The sequence below is a fragment of the Cydia pomonella genome, chromosome 13 (assembly GCF_033807575.1).
Source record: "Cydia pomonella isolate Wapato2018A chromosome 13, ilCydPomo1, whole genome shotgun sequence".
Lineage (NCBI taxonomy): Eukaryota > Metazoa > Arthropoda > Insecta > Lepidoptera > Tortricidae > Cydia > Cydia pomonella.
In genome coordinates, this window is record NC_084715.1 from 11,195,146 (window position 1) to 11,222,255 (window position 27,110).

Genomic DNA, 27,110 nt, shown 5'->3' on the forward strand with positions numbered 1-27,110 from the left:
TCTTAAACTTCAAACCAATGTAAGTATGGCACAAACGTATTCTCACCCGACGAAATATGAAAATATTTATTTATTTATCATTAAAGAGTTACATTATAGTCATCATTAGCTGTACGGATTTGTTGATGGTAAATGATAAGTAATGGAAAATCGGGATATGTGCTTATAAATATAAAAGAAAAGAGCCTCAATTTTTGGAATCTGAATTACAATAAAAAAGATGTAAAAAATATGATAATAGTACTACTCTTTGAAGTTGTTACAAGATAGACAAAGTAATTGTTGGTTTTAGCAATTACAAAAATCAGAATCAGAATTTTATTTGTTTAAGGTTTACATACCTACAGTAACTATACTAAATTAAAATATTAAAAAATATTAAATAGAATCTAATAAAATATGTATTTCATCAAAACATTTAAAAGTATTTTTAATGCATAAACTGGCAGTAAATATAATGTACGCACGCAGCAGCGTAGCTCCCTACGTAACCACGCGCGTAGCAGCCGCTACGAGTTGCCGCCGTATATAAGCCGCGCCGGCCACCGCGGATCCTTCATTTGCGTTCAAAAACCATCGGCGGACAACACGGAAGCGCTCGAAGCTTCGCTTGCAACTTTACTTGCGCGCTGATAAAGGTAAGTTCAAGTAAAAACTTATAATAAATTTTGCTGTCATTATTCGTTCTTGTGAAATACTACTATTGAACTTCTTGAAAATATCAGTAGTAAATAGATGGAAAAGGTTTCTTACCTGAGTAATTATTAAATAAAACATAAGTAATAAGTTGTAATAGAGGCAAAGTTTAAACATATTTATGTTATGTGTGTCTTGAATAGTAATATTTGAAAATCAGTTGTTGTTTTGTGCCTCTATCATAATTCACAATTCAATTATTAATTCACTTCTGATTTAAATTATTTTTCAAACTAAGTGATTGTTTTAGTTTACAAAGTTGGACTTTTTTCTAATTTCAATTCTTTTTGTGCCTTTAACTTGTTCGAGTTTAGCCGAAAAATTCGGACATAATTGTTTTAATAACATTTTTCCATAAAAACTTTGGAAACGTATTATTTAATGATTCGTGAACAATAAAATTATTAAACTTCAAACAATACTAGAACGGTACAACGTTGTTTGACTACGGAATTACTTTTAATAAAAATCTTAACGTGCCTGTTTTCCGTACAGCTTTACATTCTATGTAAAATAACAGTTATTTGTTATTATTTCTATCTAATTTTTATCTAAATTACACCTTACAAAAAATAGCCCTATTAGGAGGATATTGGACGACTGCTACTCCATACAAACGCAGTCCCCATTTTCCTTCCTGGATATTGACTTGAAAATATTTCTACACAATTTATTGTATGTTGACCAAATAAGTAGTTATGCCCCTTCGTTTGATTTTTTAGATTTTTTGGTTATTATAAAATTGTAAAAGAAGCGATAAACAAATTCCATACATTTTTTAAACATCTTCTCACACTTATGGTAGTTAAAAATCGAAGAAATCAAAACAAAAAGGTATAGCAATGGTTAATATACCTCAAAGCGTGTAAAAATATTTGGTATAATGTTAATATCCAGAGAAGAAAATGGGGGTTCCGTTTGTATGGAGAAATGGTCGGTTCTTCCGTCTTAATGTGTCTAAAAAATCACCTAGCTCAATTCCTGACAACTATTTAAAATAAATATCTTATTAAACACATAAATCAGAATTTAGTCACAAATATATTAACGCCAAGTTGTCCTAATCATGCATGTTAAATGGAGATCAGGAAAATAAGTACAGTACACAAAAATTAAGAAAGCCCGTTGGTCGATGGGAATGCCAGCCATATTAACACTGTTTTCTTGTCTAAGAAGTTATCATAATTATGAAAGTTTACATTACTGTACATTTATTCAAGCGTTTACATGAAATTTTCAATAACTTTGTACAAGTTAGAACAACCCATAAAGGATATTATACACGGTGTATCACGAGGAACCCTAAATATTTTAACCACGCTTTTCTAAGGCCAAAAGCAGGAAAAAATATTATATGAATTTAGGTCAAATTTGCCAAAAAGACATTTTGTTTGTTTTATTATGTATTTGTACATAAAAATCAAATGTTATTAAACTTATGTTACGCAAAACCCAGGTTTTGCTAAACGTTATTTGTCACTTTTTACATCTATCTATCAATGAGGATCAATAGTCTCAATAGACTAGGCCCCATAGTAGCGACAACGCCGTCAAAAAGGCGTTTAGCAGTAACAATGAAAATGGTTTTTTTTTTTTCAATTGGCGCTAACTCTGACTGAAACTAGGCGAATTCCAGAAAAGTTTATAGGACTTCTTAGTCTTTAAATATGATAAGGAATACACTATTAAAATTGGTCGGGATCCTCGTGAAACACCGTGTATACGTAGCTTATTTTAATTAGTGTTGTTCGCTACCCAAAATGTAAATATAAATTTCCCTAACCGGCTCAAGTGGTTATAAAAGTCCAAATTGATAATCTTTGCTCAAGATTAATTAAACTCGATACTTTTAGCGGAACGTCATTGAAAGTTGGACGACGGATGATGGATCCATTATGACAAACTAATGCGCTCCACTGGACGCATAATTATATTAAACATTTTTATTGTGTGTGGTATAATACCATAAACATACATATGGTGGTACTTTACCGCACTGGTGCAATAATTAGCACATTACGTAAGTATATCAAAAATATAAAAGCCGCATACGGCCCGCCTGATGGTAAGCAGTCACCGTAGCCTATAGATGCCTGCAACTCCAGAGGTGTTATATGCGCGTTACCGACCCTTCAAAAATCTGTACACTCTTTTTTTAAGAACCTATAGGTCCTATTACATGCACTGTAAAACGTTGTATACTATAAGTGCGAATAGGCAACTTGCAACTCCCTTCGGTCGTGTTTTAATTTATCCCCACTCGTTGCGAATTCTCTATTTTTCGCACTCGTATCGTAGTGTACTATAAACGCTTCAATACATTTTTATTTAGCTTATTGCATGTATTTGTATATACATATATTGTATAAGTATATATGTGCTTCAAATCATGCAACATAAAGTATAACATTTTATTTCCTATCACGTAGTGAGTAGATTTCATTTATTGTTTATTTTGAATCTAAAATTAATTTATTAATATTGATCGGTTAATCACAAACCGAAATCAAAGATCAGCACTGTTTGTTGTAAGCTTGTCACATTATTTCTACGTTTGACATTTGTGGTTGTCATTTTAGTCTACGGAATAAAAAAACAGACTTTAGCAGACTTTAGTGTAGGAGCAGTAAGCGGACAACAAAGTCATCAGTACGAGTATTATAGTAACATGTTTGACAGTAACTTGTTAAAGTAGGTTAACTGAACAAAAGAAAAACCTCGTAAGCTGAAGACTAGGGTTCGATTCCCGCCTCGGCCACCAGTGGACTTGGTCACTTTTTCTTTAGTGTATGATGTCTATTTCAGGGTATAATCTTATACCTTTAAACGAGCAATTCTTGTATATATATTTATATATATATTTCTGTGATCTCGGAAACGGCTCTAACGATTTCGCTGAAATTCGGTATATGGGGGTTTTGGGGGTATACAATCTATCTAGATTAGTCTTATGTTTGGGAAAACGCGTGTTTTCGAGTTTTCATGCGTTTTTCTTTCGACGCAGAATATGGTCGCTAATTTCGTGTTGCCCGCTACTGTCCGTCTGGTCCAGCGGGTTAAGACGCGGACTGCTAAACGAGTGTTACGGGATCGAATCTCGCCCGGTGGCTAACTTTTGTTTTTTTTTATATGTTCAAGTTTATATATATATATTTTTAATTTTTATTGTTTTAGACAAGTTTAATTTAGTAAAAATATGTAGTTAAGATTATCACCTATACACCACCATATTACAATAAATAGTTATAACCGAGCAAAGCTCGGTCGCCCAGGTACTTTATATATAGTAGTGTAACTACTTAAAATAAAAATTACAGTACATATGGTGCTACTTTATAGCACTAGTGCGAAAATTAGCATATTACGTTACTGTGTCGAACATTTAAAGGACCATATGTACTGTAAAACGTTGTACGATACATGTGCGAATAGGCAATTCGCAACTCGTGTCAATTTATCGCCACTCATTTCGAATTTCCTATTTTTCGCACTTGTATCGTAATGTGCTATTGATTTGTTCCGTAGTTATTAGTAGGTGGGTCGGTAGGTAGGTAGGTTTTTCGCACTTGTATCGTAATGTACTATTGGTTTGTTCCGTAGGTAGGTAGGTGGTATTATTCAATATTTACTTGTACTAATATGGCTTTTTATAGTTGTATGCAAGGGTTTTTGGTAGAATAATAACTTAAACATTCCTAGGTACAATAATTAATTTATAATATTTTTAGATTTTAGGCAAACCTGTTCTAGCATATTGTGAGGCTTTGTGTCAAAGATGTATCCTTGGAATAAAGAAATATAATATAAATAATGTTGATTTCTATTCACACGGCAATTATAAATACTTATTAAAAACCCGTGGTCTTGATACTTGCAGGTTAGTAAAATAAATAGTATAAAAATAAATAACCAGCTAATGAGTAAATGATTATTGTGAAACCCTTTTTACGTCGCAACTCTTACATCGATCACCGTAAACGGTAAACTTATATTTGATAAACTTCAGAAATTTGAGGCAGCTGCGTCGATTTAAGGTGTAAACAAACAACGATCTGACTTCTGTTTCTACATACATATACAATACATACATGTATATCTACCACCTACCCCAAAATTTTGCTAAACGCTAATTTTCATAAAGGTGAAAATTATTCAAATTTATTCAATATTTGAGGTTAAACATATTTTATACCGTTTTAATGGTTAATTATTCATTCTACAAAATTTTAGTCTACTAACAATCAGCCTTAAATATAGGGGTTAATGTATGAAAGTTCTGATTATTACATGATTTTATTTACTTTTACTTTTTCGCTGTCTGGCTGTCGTTTTTGGAAGATTAATTTGCTTTAATATTGTCAGTACATTAGAACATAAATGTATATAATTAAAATTAAAAAAAGAAAATAAAAAACAATTATAAAAAGTAGTAACTAAATAATAAATAGCACAACAATTACATAAAAATAACATAACTAAGTTAAGAATTTTATTTATAGTTGTGTGATAAACTGTACATTTTCAATATGCTATATCATAGTGTAGAAGATGCAAGCAGATTTTTTTCTCTGAACCGTGATGTTCATACCTTGGACGACTAACCAGCTCTTTTGTCGTCGGTGAAGAAGTCAGTTTTTTATGTATTCAAAAATGTGAAAAAAGTCTATTCATCCAAGCATAAGGATTGATTGTTATTAGTGGCCCGATTCGAAGAATGATTAAGACACGTTTAAGATCTTGGAAAGATCGATAATCAAACGGCATGTCAAAATTGACGTTTATTTCAGTTCCACTGTGATACCAATAAGATCTATCCTCGATATTTCTAACGTCAAAGTGACATTGGTTGCCCGAATCGAGCTGCTTCTGTCAGTTATACGACATAGAAACGATATCTAAATGAGAACTTATCTAAACCAGAACTTATCGTTATCGTAACTCATTCTTCGAATTGGGCCGTAGGTCAGAAGTATGTGATAACTAAATATGTAAGTTTCAGGTACATGAAAACCGAGTTACTTAGCAATTTCCGCTCCTCACTACTGTGGTGAAGTTTGCTATCCACATATTTATGAGCTAATTACTTCAATATTTTAGCTATGTAAACAACTTCGATAAACCATTTACCCAAATTGAGGTACTTTCTTTATAACGAATCTTTCCTGAAAATGGAATTTTGTTTAGTTTTGATAATTACATGAAAATGTCCATTACTGCTCGACGTTTGATTATCTAGCTATTAATTGTTTGACTCGGCAACATTGTTTTGAAACTGTAGGTTTCTGAGACCTATAACAACGATGAATTTTAACACAGATTTAAAATCTATCGTTAACGACACATTCGTTGAAGTACCAAAATCAATTTCGAATATTACAATTTAATTTCCTCATTGAATACTTGGTTGTCTGATCTATCGATTTTAAGGGTTCCATGGCTCAAATGGTAAATGACCCTCATAATTTGGGGGATAATGATCAACCCTTAATGCTAGGTTTTTTTGCATTTTCCTTCATAAATCAATTGTCTTTTTCATTGAAAACAAAAATAAAAAATTGTTTTGGAATGTACAACTGGAGCTCATTCATATGATATCCTTGACCTAGTAACTAATAGAATTTGAAATTTTTGATGAATTGTATTGCACGTCGTGGAATGGAGACCAACGTTGCTGCCAGAATATAACATTGGCAGTGGTCGGTATCACAGTAAAATCCAACAAAAAAGACAATGAAAACCATCCAAATAAAGGCACGGGCTAGCTGGTCAGTAATTTTTGTTTAATTTCGAGGGTATGATACTTGGGGTAGCTTTTATTAATTAATTTATTAATTTAGTACTAGCTGGTTGATAATCGAAAACTCCGTGTTTGAAATAATTACAAATTATACTTATAAGGCGTAGTTTTAATTGAAATATGATATCGACGTGATTCTAACTTAACCCAAATAATGAAGCGAAAGATTTACACATCATCACATCAACATTAATGAACTGAGAACACGATTCAGGACTTTAAATATAGGTTTATATATTTCTTGTAGTCAACAAAGCTCCTTTATTAAGAAATAAATATTTATTACATATTGCATCTAATCGCGTCGTGGGCGCGTCTACGTCTCCTAATGACCGTTACTTTATGCAACCGATTTGTTCAGCTTGATCGCCTTTGCATATTAATGTGACGCCTTCTACCCGCTATTAGGTTTCAGCTGCATCCTCATGTTGTTTTAAAGCGTATTTTATTTTCTAAAGAATTTCACCATGCCATGCCATGAGGCATTAAGTCCGCCATTTGTACCTTTTTTGTAGTGCAATAAAGTTTAAATCAATAAATAAAATATCACTAATAAGACAACAAATAAGTATATACTCGTATGTAATATATTTATAGCTGTAAGCAAACATGGAGACATAATATGTGAATGTCAAAAACTTAAATCACTAATCATTATTTGTAATATTAGCTTTAATCTGTTATTTTTTATTTTATTTTATTTATTAAAGTTCTAAACATTAAATTAATCGCAGAGTTTCTTATTTCTTAACTGCTAAGCCAAAGATGGCTTGTTTACAGCCAGAGTTCGGACTAATGCACTAAGAATTTAGTTATGTTATAATATTGTACACATGTTACATTAATATTATTCTAATGTTATCCTTTATAAAATATGTTCATGGTTATTAGATGATAACAAGTATTTTTTTATATCTTTAGTTGATTCAGGATTGGTTAGGTATAAATCTTGTAAATGTTTCGGAAGGCTGTTTAGTGTTTTTGGAAGCAAGTAATAGTTGGTTCTCATACCGTACACATTTTTTACTGTTGGTAATATAAATCGATGTGAGTTAGGTAAACCTCTTAGCCTATTGTTACGATGGTATTCCTTTAGATCGGATACATCCTTGCAATCTTCTTTAAGCATTGTTAACTTGACTAAGTTTTGTACGGGAAGCACATTACAAAATTGAAAAAGGTGGGGATAGCCATCACTATTATTTATTTGTATGTTTTTGGGCACAATGGTTTTCAACGGTGTTTTCTGTAGATTGTATATTTTAGCAATATTAGTTTTGTATGACCTTCCGTAGCTATTCAGCCCATATCGTATTACCGATTCAGCCAGAGAGAGGTATAACATTCGTAGGGTGTTGTATGGTATCTTATGTCTTAAAATTGTTAGCCTTCCTATGACAGATCTTAGTTTATTGCATACGTATTCAGTATGCGGTTTCCAATTGAACCTATAGTCAATTAATAAGCCAATGTACATATGTTCCTTCACAAAATCTATAGTAGGGCAGTCGCAGTTTATTTGTTGTATGTGTAGGCAACTGTGTGCGTGTGCCTTAATTACTGGAGCGTAGGAAAGTTTGTTATGTGAAGAACGTATGTGCATGGCCTTCGTTTTGTCCGCATTGAGGATTAGGCCAACATCGTGTGACCATTTACAAATGGTGTCGAATATATTTTGAATTTTTTGTAAGGCAGTCTTAAGATCCCTATCCGCAACAACTATGCAAGTGTCATCGGCAAACTGGTACACATACTGTTCTCCATTGTTCTCCATTTGAATACATATATAGTTAATATTTGAGATATAAAATTGGTTTCCTTCACACTTTCTCTTAATATATGGTGATATTCAAAGCAGGCGTAGGTACTATAAGGCTTACTTTACTTCCTAGGGAGTAATGAGTATTTCTGAAGTACTTTAAGTTATTTAGTTATTCTGCATTTCGCTCGTGCTTGTCCATGGTTTGGCGTGAGCAAAGCGCACGATAACTTAATGACATAATTTAGATATCATTCTGATGTCAGTGTACGTTCGAATTAGCCTGTAAACCTCTGGGCAAAATACACCCGTACAAGGAGGTCGCCAGACATAGCTTTAATTAGGATATATTTTACTAGTATTCTAGTGACGGCCGACCAAGGCCCAAACGTCTCAACCGCAAGTGCCGCAAATTCTTAATTATTTTGTTTGCGTAAAAAGTTAAACTATGCCAGATGTAGGTATCTGTTCTTTTTATTGTATTTTATATCATGTGAATATGAAAATAAGTTTTTGTCAAAATTTTCGTTTTCCGGTCTCTAAGAAATTACAGAAATTTCACTAACAAGACAACTTATAAATACCTAACTTAAAAACATTACAAGTTACACAATAAACAAGTACTTATGACAATGTTTAACAATAAAACACTTGCATTGAGAATAAAACTAAAAACTAATTATTAAAAGACAAGAATAAAACTAAGAATCAACAACAATAAAACTAACATAAGGTTCTGGTACAAGTTTTTATCGCTAACTGTACTTTTCTTTCCACAGGCAACTAAAACTCATCAAGACCTGCCTTATTGCATATGAATATATGAGTTATTGCGTATGTATTTTTATGCATCGCTTTAACATCCTGGATGTTTCATGAATAAAACCACTTACCTCAAATTAAAATCCTACTTATTACCTTTTATATATAATTAAGACGACTTTTTATTACACACTTGAACTCGTCTCATTTCAATGGTTCAGTTTATGTCTATTTTATTTTACAATCGGAAAATGTAGAACGTATTTGTCAAGAAGTCAGGAAATACAAATAACGCAAGCGAATCTACTTTCTACCCGTTCGGAAACCGAAAGAAGATTCACATACATATTTGGCAAAGACACGGTGTAGGCGGGGACATGAAAAAATCTTTGAATAACTGCCTCTATATACAGTTAATTTAAAAACAACCTGAGATGCATTTGGCGTTTATCTACATTTTAAAAGCCAGTCAGCCAATTCTAGCCAGTCTCACTCGCACGTCGTGTTCTCTTGCTTACGTAGTATATATAATAGATTTAGATTTATTTATTTCATAATATTAAATTACAATATAAATTATTTCAAGCTAATCTATATGAATTTATATTATGATCGTCAACTATTTATTATATACAATGTCAAGACAGAAAAAATCATCAAATATCAATAGCAAAATAAACTCATCACAATGTCAAATAAAGATTGGGAAATAATTATACAATGTCAAATAAAATAATTACGGAAAAGATGTCAATATGGCTACTTATACTTAGTATCTCGCAATGATCGTCAAATTAAAGTACAAGGCATTACAATATAAGAATAAAATAACAATTATCATATATAATATTAGTTAAACTAAATATTGATTACATCAGATAAAACATAATTAAACTATAAAACTTAAAACCAAAATCTAAAAATAAATAATACTAAACTTAAAATAAAATACTAAAAAATATCCCCCTGCGGCATGGTGCCGTAGATACTGGTAGAAACTGGCATGGTGCCGTAGATATTAGTTATAATTTTTAATTGTAAATTTTATCTTAATTTTTGGTTTGTTTGTAATTTTTGAACTGAATAACATAAAGAATAAAAAAATATTTTTTATATTTATAACATTAATTTAAAACGAAAAATATTAGGTTTACAATGTTAGAGATTTCAAAGTCTGCTATTTTTATTTTTTATTTTTTATTGGTTCACCAACAATTGTTTACACTTCATTAGATTTAAATACAAACGTTATATTTTTAGCGCTCCGTATTGTAATACTTTTTTTTTTCAGTAGGTATCTATCTACTCATACTGAACAAAATGCTACTTTACATTTATAATATCTGGAAGACCGAGCTTTGCTCGAAAAACATATAAAAACTCAAAAATGCGGGTTTTCCCAGGGATAAGACCTAGCTAGATCGATTTTTCGCCCCCGAAAACTCCCATATAGCAAATATCGTCGAAATCGGTTTAGCCGTTTCCGAGATATATACATATACATATACAAGAATTGCTCGTTTAAAGGAATAAGATATCAAAAAACTTATGTATGACAAATGGAGTAAAAAGCCGCAAAATTGCATGGACACATTCTAAATGGAATTAATGCAGCTGGGTGTATAAATTTAAACTAAGTTTTTCACAATAAGTAAATAGGGCAAAAAATTACAATATGAATTACCTGCAAATGTGCGATATGCGACTTTTAATCTGACAGAATAAACATAGAAATAAAAATTTTGCTTCACCTAAGCTTTCCAAGCTGTTTTTTTTTTGTCTTAGGTGGAAATGGAAATTTTATCTTCATTTCTTCAAATTATGAAGGCCATACTTCCTGAAAAAAAAAAACCTACTAGGTGTAAAACTCAAAATAGACGCCGCCGCTCTACGTATACATAGTAAATACGCGTACAACAGGTACTTGGAAATGATTTAAATAGCACAACAATTTTACGTTACTATTACAAGTATTAGAACAAATTAAATTATTTTCAGAAAATATTTTAATTTGTTTTTATTTCAAGTTGAAACACGACTATATAAATTATAAACTGAAATAAATGTCATATACTAACAAAAAGTGACCAAGGCCTACAGTATATATTTGTAATACAAAGGCCAGCAAGAACTTAGAACTGAATCTCAAAAAAAAAATTTTCATCAAACCCATACGTGTGGGGTATCTATGGATAGGTCTTTAAAAATGATATTTAGGTTTTTAATATCATTTTTTTCTAAACTGAATAGTTTGCACGAGAGACACTTCCAAAGTGAAAAAATGTGTGCCCCCCCCCCCCCCCCCCCCCCGTAACTTCTAAAATAACAGAATGAAAAATCTAAAAAATATATATGTTATACATTACCATGCAAACTTCCACCGAAAATTGGTTTGAACGAGATCTAGTAAGTAGTTTTTTTAATACGTCATAAATGGTACGGAACCCTTCATGGGCGAGTCCGACTCGCACTTGGCCGCTTTTTTTTAATTGGCTGTTTGTCGATTTCGTTCGCGCCTTTGCCTTGCGCGCGCATTGGAATCGTGCGTAAAAAAAAAACGCACCAGCCATTTTCCGGTGATTTTCCGTATTTGTCATAAAATTAGAATTAGTTTTGCATATTTTTAGTGTATATATTGAAGAAAATGTAATTTTTAAGCATTGAAAATGAAGAACCACTTTTACCATCAAAATCGGGTGAAAAATAATTGGCGATATATGAAACTTTTATTCAACGGAAAATCAGCAAAAACGCCCAGTCTTTCTTGAAAAACGTATTGGTTGCTTACTTCAATGAACTGGTGAATAAGTGCCTACGAGCCAAGCACACTTTGGTGCAATTATTCGATGTTAAGACTGTAAGCCTCCATTTTGAAAATTGTACTTTTACTGTTTTGACAAACAAAAAAATCGTAATTTATAAGTTCTGTTTTTTCCTCGCAAGTGTGTGTTGAAAAACGTTGTATGAAACGCGTGTACATTGGTCATTACCCACATCGGTTTTCTTTTTGCACAATATCGCCTCGCGTGTAATTACCAACTTAGCACACTTGTATCATAATGTACTATTCAAGTTCATAGTTTAAAATAAAACTTGTACCACATACTAACTTTCATCTCCTTTTGAAAGGGAGCTTAGGGGTTGAATAAGAAATCAATTTCTAACAAGAAAGACATACGGCCCGATTGTAACTTTAAGATATGTCAAATCTTAAAGTTACAATCTAAATACGGTATGGATCGGATATGTCCGTGTCAAAAGTGAAATTTCTTCAAACAAAAACGTAACGTATTTGACGTAAGTATCTTAAAGTTCGAATCGGGCAGATAATATAAGAATACCCTAACCAATTCCTTGTCAAAGAGGCTGAGAGATGCCACCGGGGACCGTACAGCTGGCAGCTTCCTCGCACAGCGTATTAGTATTGCAATTCAGCGGGGCAATGCTGCCAGCATCTACGGAACCTTGCCACGGGGTGAATTTTTGTGTTGTAGGTTTTTATCATATTAAGTTTAGTTCATACGTTTTAATTAATTTTCTGTAATTTTTAATTGTATATTGACGTATATTGACGTAGGTATTAGGGAAAAATAAAGATGATGGGATCGCAATAAGGGTATTCCCAAGAAAAGTGATTTCAAAGTTTTTGCAAACCCCATCGTTTAAAAGGGGTTGATAGTTTGTACCAGGACTGAACTTTTTTTTCAGTGGGGTACTTGATATTTTGTAAAGAGGCATGTTACTAGAACACAAAAAAAAAAACAATTTCAAAGTTTTTCAAAGTTTATCCGGAAAATGATGACCGGTCTAGTCTAGTAGCCTGCCTATGAAGCCGATGGCCCCGGTTTCAAATCCTGGCAAGGGCATTTATGTGTGAACACAGATATTTGTTCCTGAGTCATACGGCCCGATTCGAAGAATTATTAAGACGCGTTTAAGATCTTGGAAAGATCTTTAAAAGGTCGATAACTAAACAACATGTCAAAATTGATGTTTATTTCGATTCCGCTGTGATCCCAATAAGATCTATCTACGATATGTCTAACGTCAAAGTGACATTGGTTGCCGGAATCGAGCTGCTTCTGTACGACATACAAATGATATCTAAATGAGAATATGAGTATGTACTTATCTATAAACGTATGTATATCGTCGCCTAGTACCCATAGTACAAGCTATGCTTAGTTTGGGGCTAGAACTATTTGTGTAAGATTGTCCCCAATTATTTATTTTTTATTTATTTACATATCCTAATGAGGCATTAAAGTTACTTCTTTAGCAAACGGCTTGTGTTACTTCCTTACTTCGTTTTTATTCATACCTTATATGTAGAGATAGAGATTGCACAACTATATTTATTTGCGAAATAAAGAAAAGTGATTCGACACGAACGGCCTCTAAATTCTTTAAGTACCTATTACGTGAACTATTTCTGTAACTCTACTATAGAATGTCCGATAAATAACTCATTTAGCTTGAAGGTAGGGGAAAGGTTTGGAATGTGAGATTTGTCAAGTTTTGGGACAATCAAGAAAATGCCAATTCACCGTCATCCAACCCTTAACAGCGATCAAGCAACTTGTCTTTGAAACCTTCTTTTGATGACAAGTAAATCTATTAAGTGTAGGAGGAGTCGATACGAAATTGCGAACTAGGAAATTTATTGATGTGCAGTTATTTGTGTGTATATTTAACTTGAGTAGGTAGATTGTTCCGAGCATATCTTTTAATTTATGTCCTTTTTCACGTTAGATTAGTGTTATTTGTCACACTACTTATTGATAATTTTACCATTTAACGCGGTTAAGCACTTTTTTCTTGCGATACTCAAATGCCGCTGGTTTTTAGGGTTCCGTAGTCAACTAGGGTTTCTAATAGTTTTACCATGTCTGTCTTTCTGTCCGTCTGTCCGTCCGCAGCTTTACTCCGTGATCTTTAGTGCTAGAATGCTTAAATTTGGTATGCATAATTATATAAACCAGTTACGCCGACAATCCGTAAAATACAAAACTACATGAAAAGTGGAGATGATTTTTTTCCCGCTTCAACCCTAAAGTGTTGGGTGCCATTGAATAGGTCTTTTAAAACGAATATGGACCTTCAAGAACCATTTCAACCAATAAACATAATATTTACGGAAATAAACGAATACACTCTGAAAAAAATGTGTCCGCCCCCCTCTAGCTGTAAACCATGGGTCCAAAAGTATGAAAAAAATCGTGAAAGTAAAGCTTAGTAAAAACTTTCAAGGAAAACTATATCGAATCCAGCCTTGCCTGCGTAGCCAACGTGCCAATCGTTTACGCACCGTAGCGAACGAAACGCAACTGTCTCTGTCACTTTAATATGGAAGAGTGATAAAGACGAGATGACTACGTAATAGATGAGTTAGTGAATCCTCACTGAGTTGAAGAGTGAGTGAGTTCATTAAAAAGCTATAGTTCATTTAAATCACTCGTAAACGACACAAGTCTATTCTCAAATTCTCATATAAATAGGTAAGTAGTGCAAATAAGAAAAGATAAGTACTTAGATACTACATGCAACCTTAGCTTTTGTACAGGCTTCTAATAACCTACGTTGTACCTAATCTACACAACGTAAGTAGGCTAGAAACAAAGCTACATTAAATTTATATCAGGATTTCTAAAACGAGGTCGTTGACTGTACTTTTTTAATTGTTAAATGATAGTACAGGATTTCATCTAAAAATTCACATTAAAATGATAGCGCTACTTAAAACATTTCACAAGTTACACGAGTCCAAACAAGACCTTCTATCGTCCTATATGAATCAGCAACAACGTACAGTCTTTCTTGGAAAACGTGTTGGTAGTTATTTCAATGAACTGGCGAATCAGTGCCTACAAGCCCAGCATGCTTTGGTGCAATAATTCGATGCGAAAACTGTATGCCTCCGTTTTGAAAATTGTACCTTTAATGTTTTGACAAAAAAATCGAATTTATAAGTTTTGTTTTTTCCTCGCAAGTGTGTTGATAAACGTTGTATGAAACGCGTGTGCTATGGTCATTACACCCATCCGCTTTCTTATTGCGCGCTCGCTTACAGCTCGCGCGCACAATATCGCCTCGTGTGTAATGACCAACTTAACACACTTGTATCATAATGTACTATTATAACACTTTAAACTCTCACGTTTTGTACACATATTAAGGCCATTGACATTTTGCTGGGATGTTAGTCATCCGTGACAGCTGGTGCAGCCCAGTAGAAACGAAGGATTTAAGGTAAAAATAATGAAATTAATTGATTCGACGATCATTGTCCCGATAGTCATTTCAGCGAATGGTCTCATAGCGAAGAGTCTCGACCAACACCTTGAGAGACTCTCGCTAGGTGGTTGGATCAAGGGTCACATGCAGAAGGCGGTGATCTTGGACACTGCGCGTATAGTCCGGCGGTTCCTCTCTCTGCAACCCTGACCACCGGCAGCTTGGACCCTGCCCCGCTGCTGGCGGCACCCTAGGTTAGGTTTTTTATAATGTGTTTATATGTATTTTGTACTGTTTTGTAAGTGTTTTTATATTTTACTTTTATATTCATATTATAAATAACCTAATCTAAGATTTTAAATGAATAAAGATGAAATTATATTGTTAATATTATTCAATATAAGTTTTTTTTACCTTTATTCAATATAAGACTTTTATCATTAAATTATTTATTAGTTTATCATTTAATTAGGGATCCATTTAGGGGGTGAAAAGGTAAGGTAAAGGTAAAAGTGTGTATTGGGGAATCAATAAAAAGTAGATTGAATAAAAAATAAGTTGCCCAAAATAGCTATTTCACGTAGATTACCAGGCGTATTCTGATTTTAATATCAGGTTAAGAATTAGATTAGATATGAATGTAATTGACAACATTTCATTTTTATAAAACCTTATTTTTTACATATTATTGGAAGTATTTTGCTTTCTGAACCCCTGCAATGTATTAAGATAAATTTAATATGGCTTATTACAAAAAAATACAAAATAATAAAAAAAATGTTGTGATTTTACCAATTCTACGACACAATAGGTGAAATGCCATTGCCAATCATCACGAAAAAAAAGCTGTCATAATATTGAACTTGAGATTATTGTCAATTAATTAGTGTATTATTATTTTTCTCAGACCGTGGGGATCTTATACTCGTACATCTCCAAACTTAATTAACCGTGGAGATTATACGTCTCTGTCATATTGTATAATATACTTGACTTTGGTACATACTAGTTATGTATTCTGTAGCATTAGTTTATGAGACTGCTTGCTTAACAGTCCAGACCAGACACGATTTATTTATTCAGTATAAATTTTATTTTGACACTTGGAGAGACTTTACACTTCCAAATCTTCTTAGTATTAGTACTCTGACATTGGGGACCTTTTACATCTCCAGATTTAATGTGTTTTTAACCATAGAGACGATACATCTCTTTTGTATTGTAGTAATTATTTATTTTAAGATTATTATAATGTAATGTTTACCCAGGTATTGGCTGTTGTATTTATAAATGTTATGTATTTTTCATGTCACTATATGATGTTACTATAAATGGTGTTTGACGACCGGTTTGGCCTAGTGGTTAGTGACCCTGCCTACGAAGCTGATGGTCCCGGGTTCAAATCCTGGTAAGGGCATGTATTCGTGTGATGAACATAGATATTTGTTCCTGAGTCATGGGTGTTTTCTATGTATTTAAGTATTTATAAATATTTATATTATATATATATCATTGTCTAAGTACCCTCAACACAAGCCTTATTGAGCTTACTGTGGGACTTAGTCAATTTGTGTAATAATGTCCTATAATATATTATTATAATATTATTGACTTGTAAAAGAGCCCTTGAGGCCTACTTGCAGAATGATTTTTTGAATTTTGAAAAACGACGTATTGATTGAATTTCAAAACAAAGAGAAATTTATATATTTACATAATTAAGTTACAATCTACTAATCGTTTTTAAAATGGACAAAGCCGTATGAATCCATGAGATATATACTCCTCCAAAGTATACCAAATACTGTTTCGTCCCTAACCTACTGCAAAAATAACAAATCGGACAAACATTTAATTACATTACATTCGTTAGTTTTTATCCGTCGATCCGATGTATCCTTATGAAAGCCGTGTCGTATTCATGTATCAGTATCCGTTATTATATCAAAATCGTCGTAGAAATCTGATATTTTGTCAAAATTGTTTTAAAACAACTACGTACCAGTTTAAAACATTGACAATGACGGACAACGTCAGATTAATTAAGTCATGTTTTTTTCTACCGAGATAAGACATAGCTTCTAGTGTAGAACTGGAGTTACGCCATTTTAGCATAAGTTCACATTAAATAACTTAATAATAAATTAAATACAAAGCCTAGTGAAAAAGAATAAACTATTAGCGTATTCCTCGTTTCAATTAAAATGTAGAGAACCAATAAAATTATAGGGTCAGAAATATTAAATGATGTCAATTCTTTGCCTATTATTAAAATCAAAATACACCTGGAAATAGCGAGTAAAAGCTAGTAATGTAATAAATCTGGAATATACTCGTATTTAGCTAAAAAAATACAAAATTTAAAGAACTTGAGAAGTTCATTGTTAGTTTATTTAAGATTTATAATGTTAACAAATTAAAATAGACATTTCAACAAATAAAAACATGAACTTTCCATTCTTTTTTCAAAAAATCGCCGAGAACGAATAAACTGGCTGCGTGGGCAGTGGGCAGATATTTGGTGAACGTAGGCGTCGGGTTTGAGAAAGTGAAAGTCCTCAAGTCATTCTGTTTCATCTATTTTCGCAAATAATAAATAAATATGCTACCATAATAAATAAAATGGACAAACAGCAGAAAATTCCATGAAATTAATTACATTGCGTCCACGCCACCAGTGCTATTGACGCTTTGACACCGAAGGAGCTCCAGGCTAATAAAAAGCCTCAGCGCGAGGCGACTGTCCGACACAGCCAGAAAGGTTATTTAACATTACCGTAAACATGTGTCATGTTTATCTTGCGTATGATTCAGGCTACCCGTTCTAAACTCCTGTTAAATATACAATAATTTTCGTTATTATTTGTCGTCTTCAACGATTTTGATAAGTATTTTTAAGGTCAGTCACGTCAACTACTATTATTATTGACATAGGTATGTAGGAATTAACACAACACAATTTATAGTCTTTTTCCAACAGGAAGGGTACGCTGATAGATGTCATTTCCATACAATTTATAAACCATAAACTAAAAACGCCAAATCTCGCAAAATTGTATTGTATTCTATCAGCGTATCCTTCCTGTTTGAAAAATACTATAAAACACCAAAGATAGATATTATTTGATTGCAACAACTTTTAGGTTTGGTCAGTTAACTATACAGGTCATATTCAATACCTAATTCTCTATTGTTTTCTTCTTCTTTTGAAATATGGCCTCCATCAAATTCATGATTATTTTGCCAATGTCAAGTCATTTTTCGGTAGTTACTTTTAATTGTGCTCGTAGAGCATGACGTTGGTCGGTAGTTGCTTTTAGTAAAGAGATAGCTGGATTTTACTAAAAGCTACGATGGATTGCCGGGTGTTGATTAAAACATGGTTAAACGCGTTTAAAGATTAGTTTTTCATTAGCTGCACACTTCTACGTTAGTTCACTGCATAATAAGTCTTCGCCGTCTTGAATCACAACGACAACCCCCCATTCTCTATTGTATTATACTGTATTATCTAGTATTGATCTACAACTTCTGACTCCTGACGTTTGAGGAAAAGTTATGGTCAAAGAGTATAATAATATGTATAGTAAATGAGAGCCAACAACGTAACGTAGACACAAACCCTCTAAGCGGAATTTTGATACTAACCTTTACGTATGTGTGCGTGGCACACATGGATATTTATAATAATTATGGCGTCTTTTTCCTTAACCGTGATATGGTTGACTACGGTGAAGATTCCGCTGTCAGTCAGAGTATACATATAATACATTACCTAAACCTTTTGCTGTACACTGTTTAATGACTTCACCAACTATCTGTGTACGGGATGGTAAGGTTGTAAACCTGTTGGAAGTTTATTCCGGCGCCTGAGAAATCACATACAATTCTTATCGAAAATATGCTTTAAAAATAATATTTTTTTTTGTAGCAGGCTATAAGATTCTAGCAGTAAAAATTATTATTATCATCTCAACAGGTATCGACAGAAGAATTATAATGAAGTGTCCCTCGGCCTACAGCAGTATGTTCGTGCTCGTGAGCACACTCGCCTTCCTCCTAGTCTCGGCGAACGCCGCGCCAATCGTAAGTGAAGTAATCTGATTATTTTGTAGTTACTCAAATTGCAATAACTTTGTGGAAAAATATGGTACCTCGAGCCATGTAACCTTCGAGCAACAACGGGAAAGGAGTCGGCATTTGCACTATTTCCCCTCTGCCGAAGCACATGCCCAACTGGGCATAGCGCGGTGCGTATTGTGACTCGTCCATACACAAAAAGAGATCGAGGTGTGCATAATTTATCTTTGACGTGTGTCATTTTCTATGTATTTGTGCCGCCATTACAGATTAGTTTTTTTGTGTGTAGTGAGTGAGACGTGCGACTGTGTGCACGTTTCCCCCCGCGTTGCTCACAGCATGTAATCTATATCTCAAGTTGTTTTAAAAAATCGTTTTTGTTACGTTGATACATTATATTTAATATCGTATAAGGTATCCTCATGAACATACATTATTTGGAAAATGTAGTGAATAGTTACTATTCAAAAAGAAATGGTAAGAAATACTAAATAGGGCATTAGGCGAGAATCTCGTTTAACGTCCTACACTGGAACTATTGAATAGATACCAGCAGATGCACAAATGAATAGAAGTGCTATTGAATACTTGAATAGACTCGAATGCACAGGGAAAGCGACAGAGAAGATAAATTGGGAAAACGATAGAATGGGATTACGGAATATAAAAGTAGGCCAGAACTGAAATACGAGTGTCGTTAATAAAATATTACCTAATTTACCACTGGTTCATTACGTTCTAAGTTACTCCAGATTAGTTTCAAACTAGCCTCGTAAGTCGTTAAAATACTCCTCCTCCCTGTAGTATTAACGGTGTAACTTTGACCCCCCTTAAGATTAGGAGATGTGTTGAGATATCTATATAAATCAGTATCATAAACTATCTGTTTTATGCCACCCAAATCTCTTCGGACGCTTGATGTGATTGACGACATTTACTTATATAATATTAGTGGTATTAGGACGTGGCACGAAACAGATTTAGCGGCCTGATTCAACGTAATTCAGCAGTGGACTATGAAACTTCTCATATTATACAATTTAGTGAACGTTTTAACGGTGACAGACGGTTTGGTGCAACCGACCCTTAAACAGATACAGAGTAATTTTATTAACATTACGTTTACGAATATTGTCTTCGATTACCGAAATAGTTACTCGTGAAATATAACTAATGAATTTAAAATATATTCCGATGTTTCGAAACCTTAACAGCGTTAGTGTGACTGAGGAAAAATAATACCTATATGTATTCACCTCTATCAAAATTACAAAAACTACTCACATACAAAAATAATGAACAAAAATTATTATAAAGCTTTTTGCTATTAACATAACGCAATACAATCCTTTAGAATAGTTTTTTTTAAATTACGTATAGGCTTATATGGGCTAATATGAGCGTGCGACTTTCAAACGGGTCGCAGGTTCAAACCCGTACCAATGAGTTTTTCGGAACTTGTGTACGAAATATCATTTGATATTTACCAGTCGCTTTTCAGTGAAGGAAAACAACGTGAGGAAACCGAACTTATCACAATAAGGCCTTATTTACCCTCTAGGTTGGAAGGTCAGATGACAGTCCCTTTCGTAAAAACTAGCGCATACGCAAATTTTCGGGATTAATTGTCAAGTGAACCCAGGCTCCCATGAGCCGTGGCAGAAATGCCGGGACAACGCGACGAAAATGATGATGACGTATAAGTTTAATATATTCGTTATGAATACTAGGAGTTTTATGTTCCCACAAGTCACTTAAATTGTTTAAATGGCTCGGCATAGGCGTACGTGATCGTCAAAATTTGATTCGACCATCATTCGCGTCGTTAAGTTTTAATGTACCATACTATCGAAACCCTTACAGCGCTGTGCGTTTAAAGTGGCTATATTTTATTTTTTACTTATGTACTTGCTACTTAACACACATAAAGGGGCTTGGCTTCAAGTTCCTTAAACTCCGGAAGGATTTTTTATTTTGAGGACAGAAAAAATATAAAAATGATAATAATACTTCTTTGCTGTTATTTGGTTGGTCTCAAACACCTGAGTTATTACTTATTAGTTACTTTAGTTTTATACCTTTATGGCGCTATTTTTTTCTCAAATGTACTATCTGTAGTTTATGTTATGACTAGCGACACGCCGTGGCTTCGCAGGTAGCATGGTTTAACAAATTTTACACGTAAACCTTCCTCAAGAATCACTCTATTGATAGGTGAAAACCGCTTAAAAATCCGTTCAGTAGTTTTTGGGTTTATCGCAAATATATAGACAGACAGACAGACGCGGCGGTGGAGTTTCGCCCCATTCGAAGAGTGATTAAGACACGTTTAAGATCTTGTAAAGATCTTTAAAAGATCGATAACTAAACGACATGTCAAAATTGACATTTATTTCGATTCTGCTTTGATCCCAATACGATCTATCTATGATATTTCTAACGTCAAAGTGACTTTGGTTGCCCGAATCGAGCTGCTTCTATCAATTATGCGACATAAAAACGATATCTAAATGAGAACTTATCTAAACCAGAACTTATCGTTATCGTATTTTATTCTTCGAATCGGGCCGTTTGTTTTATAAGATGTAGTGATAGTGATGATGTATCGCAACGATGTGCTACGGCGTAGCACTGACGTGCGCACGTAGAGAGGGCATTTGTGAATGAATGGTTTAGCAGGCCAATTCGACCGTACACTGACATCAGAATGATATCTGAATTATACGAGTAAATGCACGATAACTAAATAACATCATTTGGATGTCATTTTGACGTCAGTGTACGTTCAAATAGGCCTGACATTTACGGCCAGCGCGAGCCGACAAGCGTAGCCGATAATACGATATTTCCCGTTTTTAGCTAATGACTAATCGGTCGCATGTATTTTTTAAGACGGGGTAGAAGAGGGTAAATCTTCAGATTCTGTCAAATTACCCCATTACACGCACAAACACACTTCACGCAGACTACCCTAATATACTAGGAAAGGTTAGTGACCCAAAATGTTTTTTAAAGGTGGCATTTAAATAGTTTGGTATTAATCACTGGCCTCCTTTCAGGAATCCAAACTGTATAGTTCGTGTCATCCACGATGACGCGCAGATTTGACAAATCGAACCTTTAATAACATGGCATTACGAATTACGCATTAAACAAAACATTAATTAATTTCGCATTAGCCATGCTTGCACCAATATATAATTATTATATAGGCGAACGGTAACAAAGTTACATAAAATTCACTTCATTCAGGAAGTTAGAAACTGAAATCCAAGTTCAAGTCCTACAGGTTGACTTTAGTTTCAATTATATTTGTAGGTAATTCGTCTATTTCAAGAAGCACAATATGCTTGAAATAACTTTCCTGTTTAACTCATGGCCACCCCGTTATTGAATTAAATTGTTAACTGCCCTTAATAATCTCGTGTAAGAGACCATTAAACCCGAGCGGTGCAACTTGTTTGATTATTAGCTTGATACCGTACCGGCACAGGCTGACATTGTATAAGTACGCCGCGCCGGGCTTGTGCAACAAGTGGCGTACAGTAGATCGTGTCATTCACGACGACGCGAGCCTTGACTCGTATTGCTATGTTTTTAAAGGTTACATTTTACAAATCTGCACGTCATCGTGGATGACACGAACTATAATAAGCGTTCATTGCGATACCATAGGTACACTTGATACTTGAAGTTAGTGAGTGGCACGCGTTGCAGCTGTAAGTAATCTTAGAACTTTGATTCATAAGGTATTCCGTGGTTTGCCTGCCTTTGCCACGTTTTTAATTGACATCAAGAATTTCGGCCTAAAAATATACTCTTTTTTTATAAAACCTGACTGCGACTGAAAGTCCAATAATTGGAGTCTAATTTGAAAATGCCTTGACTTAGATGACTAAGCCAACTATAGGGCTACACAGAAATGTGAGAGAATTTGATTGAAATCTATTGCAAACAACTGAAAAATATAATAAACTACATATACAATACACAAATAAAAATATTATAATATATATAAACTACTATATATTTCTCACATACATATTATTATATTAATATATAATGATGGATACTCCTCAAACTCTTGTTTGAGCAGATCCTTATGTAGGAATCTCTTGGAAGCTGATTTACTCGGGGCTTGTCTTATGTTGAGAGGGGGTGATGTATGTATACCTATACTTACAATAAATAAATAAACTATATCGCTCTAGAAATGACGGAGTTATGGAGTAACAAACGTTTAAAAAACCACCGGCATCCAACTACTATTTTTAAAGATTTTTGATTTTTTAATTGACAGGTGAAATTAAAAGTGTAGCTCTCTGCACTTACGCACGGAGCTCCGCTCCGCTAACGCCTGGCTGCGCTTTCGTTTCATGTTTCCTAGAAAAATATCGTAATAGTCACAACTTATTTCCATAATGTTAACATTTAAATTGGTTTTATGAATAAAAATGATTATGATTATTTTTGTAGAATTAAATAAATATTTTTTTACAATCTTACATAAATGAAACTTAACTTATTACATTGTACCTTTATACAGAAATTCTACATTCCGATAAAAAATTATAAGGCTGAAAGTATTGTACTTAAATTGTAATTTTAATTTGTAACACAATAGGCCCCAGATTCGATTTCTTTTCGCTGCGGGCGGCACAGGCACAGACAAACCCTTGTTTATATTTCATAAGTGTTATTATTATTTGCCAGGGTCTCGTTTAACACAATATTTGTTATTAAATCGATACTCTACAAAGTGTAAATAGGCACCTGTTAAAAATACAGTATGCCTAATATGCGTGTTTTAATAATATTAATTTATCAACAATTATAAATAGATACGTTAACTTCCCGATTTGTCCATGGTATAAGTAATTAGAAAGTACTAGCACGAATAGTCACACAATGAATGAATGAATGAATTTGTTTCATAAACATCAAATTACATAGATTTCCTTAAATTAGAAACTCTGCTTCCTAAATAGGTATAACCTGTACTTTAGGGTAAACAGCGCTCCTCCCCTAAAATTTAGATGCAGGAGATGTTTTATTTATACAATTTTAGATAAAAATAGAAAAACATTTAGTATCATTAGTACTGAAAAAATTTACTTATAAATCTAAACATGTGTATGTGTGTGTTTGTGTATGTGTGTGTGTGTCAAAGCCAATCTGTAACAATATTTTTGCATTTCCTTTTAGTTTTGTCATAAATATTTAGTGTTTTATTAAGTTTATTATAAATATACGGTCCATTGAAATCAAAGAATCTTCTGCTAAAAGCTCTGTTAATTTTTTTGGATCTTTTCCCAACATAGAACGCCCTACGACAATTATTTCTTACATGTTGTCTATTATAGTCAAGTGTTGAGTGGTATTTGAGTGGTAATTAATCGAAACATTTTCTTCTAGACTCAGGATCCGATTACTAACCGACTAAACGCACAGAGACTAAATAAACTGCTTATGGGACTTGCAGATGCTTTTACGACTGTGAGCTCTATAGGCCGGGTGCACGATGGCAGCGCCGCCTAGCGTTGGCAACTTGGTATGCGCTCAAGATAAATGAGCGCAACAAAATAAAGATTATCACCTTAAAAACCTGATTTATAATGCAGTTTAATGCGCGAAATCTATTTGTTTCTAAGCACATTTGGTTTTTAGCTTTACTGAAAGTAGTAAGAATTATTTGTGTGTTTAATATTATGTCAATATTATTCGTTGATCTTTCGTTACAAATTAAAGGAAAAAAATGTATGTTTTGTTGTGTTTTGATAGCATACCTTGTGATCGTCTTTTAGAGAATACGCATGATGTTTTCAAATATAAAAACGTTGTTCTTTTTATGGCTTTGAAACAGCAACTTACAAGTACGATTATGTTACCTCGTTCGTCATCGTTCTCGGCCATACGCTTGACTTGACAGACGATAGACAGAATAAAGATGAGGAGATAATTGATAAATTCATAGAAAATGGACTTCACATGGAATTGGAATGGAATTCACAGCGAAATTTGTCGCCAACTTTGGCCACATCAAGCGCTGCGATCGTTTTTGTTTTCTCGCCAAGCCGTCTGCACCCGGCCAATAAAACGGCAATAGATACCAGGTACATTAAAATAAATCGATTATTAAGTTCGCATTAGATTTTTGCAAAATTGGCAATAATACATTTCGTTTTCTCGGAGTTTTGACAATTCGTACCAATCTGTAAAGTTCTTGCAATACGATTACTTCCAGTTTCTTGGGCATATGTATTCAATAAATAAATAAAAATAAAATAAATATATTAGTACTGGCACTTAGTAGGTTTAACATTCAATCTCTCCATTATTGCCATGTCACTATTTGAAACTATAAATAAAACGTGTCATTCGAGCATGGGGTAATCTTGACTTCGTTCAATTAACCAAGCGGCGCACCAAATTCGAAACTTGGCGCGTTGGCGATAAATTAAAGGCCACCACCGGCAGCATACAATGTAATTAAGGAAGGCGGGTGTTGCCTTTTATGTTCACTCAGTAGTTGTGACTGAAAAGTTGGCTACGTCACTCAACGTATTTCTTTCAGAGGTAGAAAGCAGTTACTGTGAAGAGAGGTGATTTTGATAATTATATTTTATTATTTTGACAGGAACCTGATGACGAACAATCGGAAAATACGCTAGTGGCCCACGACAGTAACGACATGGACATGTCCGGAGTGCCATGGGATGCCGTCAATGCCGCCGCGCTTCGCAAGCTGCTGCTCCAACTTGATGCCGAGGAAAGGTAATAGTAACCTACTTACTTATTGACGATGTCTCACTATCCGGTTCCGTAAAATAATTATAAGCATTTTCAGAACCCCTAGTGTAAATATATTCGATAGCGTGACGTAACGTACGCGTTTGTGTTAAGTCTCATTTTGTATGGGATTTAGAAAAAGCGCGCCAAGCGAGACGTTTTGGAAACTCAAAATCCCATACAAAATGAGACTTAACGCAAACGCGTTCGTCACGTTAAGCTATCGAATAAATGTACACTAGGGGTACTGGTAACTGACATGTTTACCACACGATATTCAACAGTGACACCGTTTCCCGATCAACTTTTAAGCGTGTCACAAGTATTAGGCATTATTTACTTGATGGCCGAGTGCCATGCACTCAACGCTCATGGACGAAAATAAAATAAAATGTTAAAACGTAAATATCATTTACCTAATCTTACATAAAACGTACCTTAAATAGAAGTACCTACTTAGGTCGGTATTTTGTATGTCATTGTATTGCACATAAACAAGTTTACACGTCGAAGGCAAAACAAAGTAAAAAAATATATGTACGAAGGCGTACAATAAATACATATATAAACACAATTTGATTAAAACGTAATACCTTTTTGGTTTCCATGTGTCAAAAGACAAAAGTACTTAAATGTAAAATAAACATTGTTTTTGTTTGTCGGAATTAATCTGATACTGTAACAAGCCAATTTATATGTATACACAATGCCAAAAGGCGTAGTTACGTGACTTCCCAATTGGGCAATTATGGCTTAGATACTGGATGTTTAAACCCGCTAACAGGGCGGCAAGACAAGTTCGGGTCACTTGGGTCCGAAGCTTACTTTACCTTTTGATTATATCCTGTCGGTGAGTAATTATTTAGTGGATGTTACCCGTAATTGTAGCCATTTTGCTGTAAATTCGTCTATCTCTCATTTTAATGACAAGATGTAATAAAATTATTTACGACTAAGTTTATATTTTACGTACGCCAACGCTTAATATTTAAT

At 33.7% G+C, this 27,110-nt stretch overlaps 1 protein-coding gene across 1 annotated transcript in view; it reads left to right on the plus strand.

Annotated features, from left to right (window-relative positions):
* The first annotated feature begins 572 nt into the window (after positions 1–572).
* LOC133524209 (allatostatin) overlaps positions 573–27,110 on the plus strand; it is a 32,261-nt gene continuing 5,723 nt past the window's right edge. The window contains exons 1-3 of the mRNA XM_061860100.1: positions 573–638; positions 19,228–19,334; positions 25,966–26,102. Coding sequence (XP_061716084.1) covers positions 19,248–19,334; positions 25,966–26,102 — 224 coding nt within the window. The 5' untranslated portion in view covers positions 573–638; positions 19,228–19,247. The remainder of the gene's footprint in view (positions 639–19,227; positions 19,335–25,965; positions 26,103–27,110) is intronic.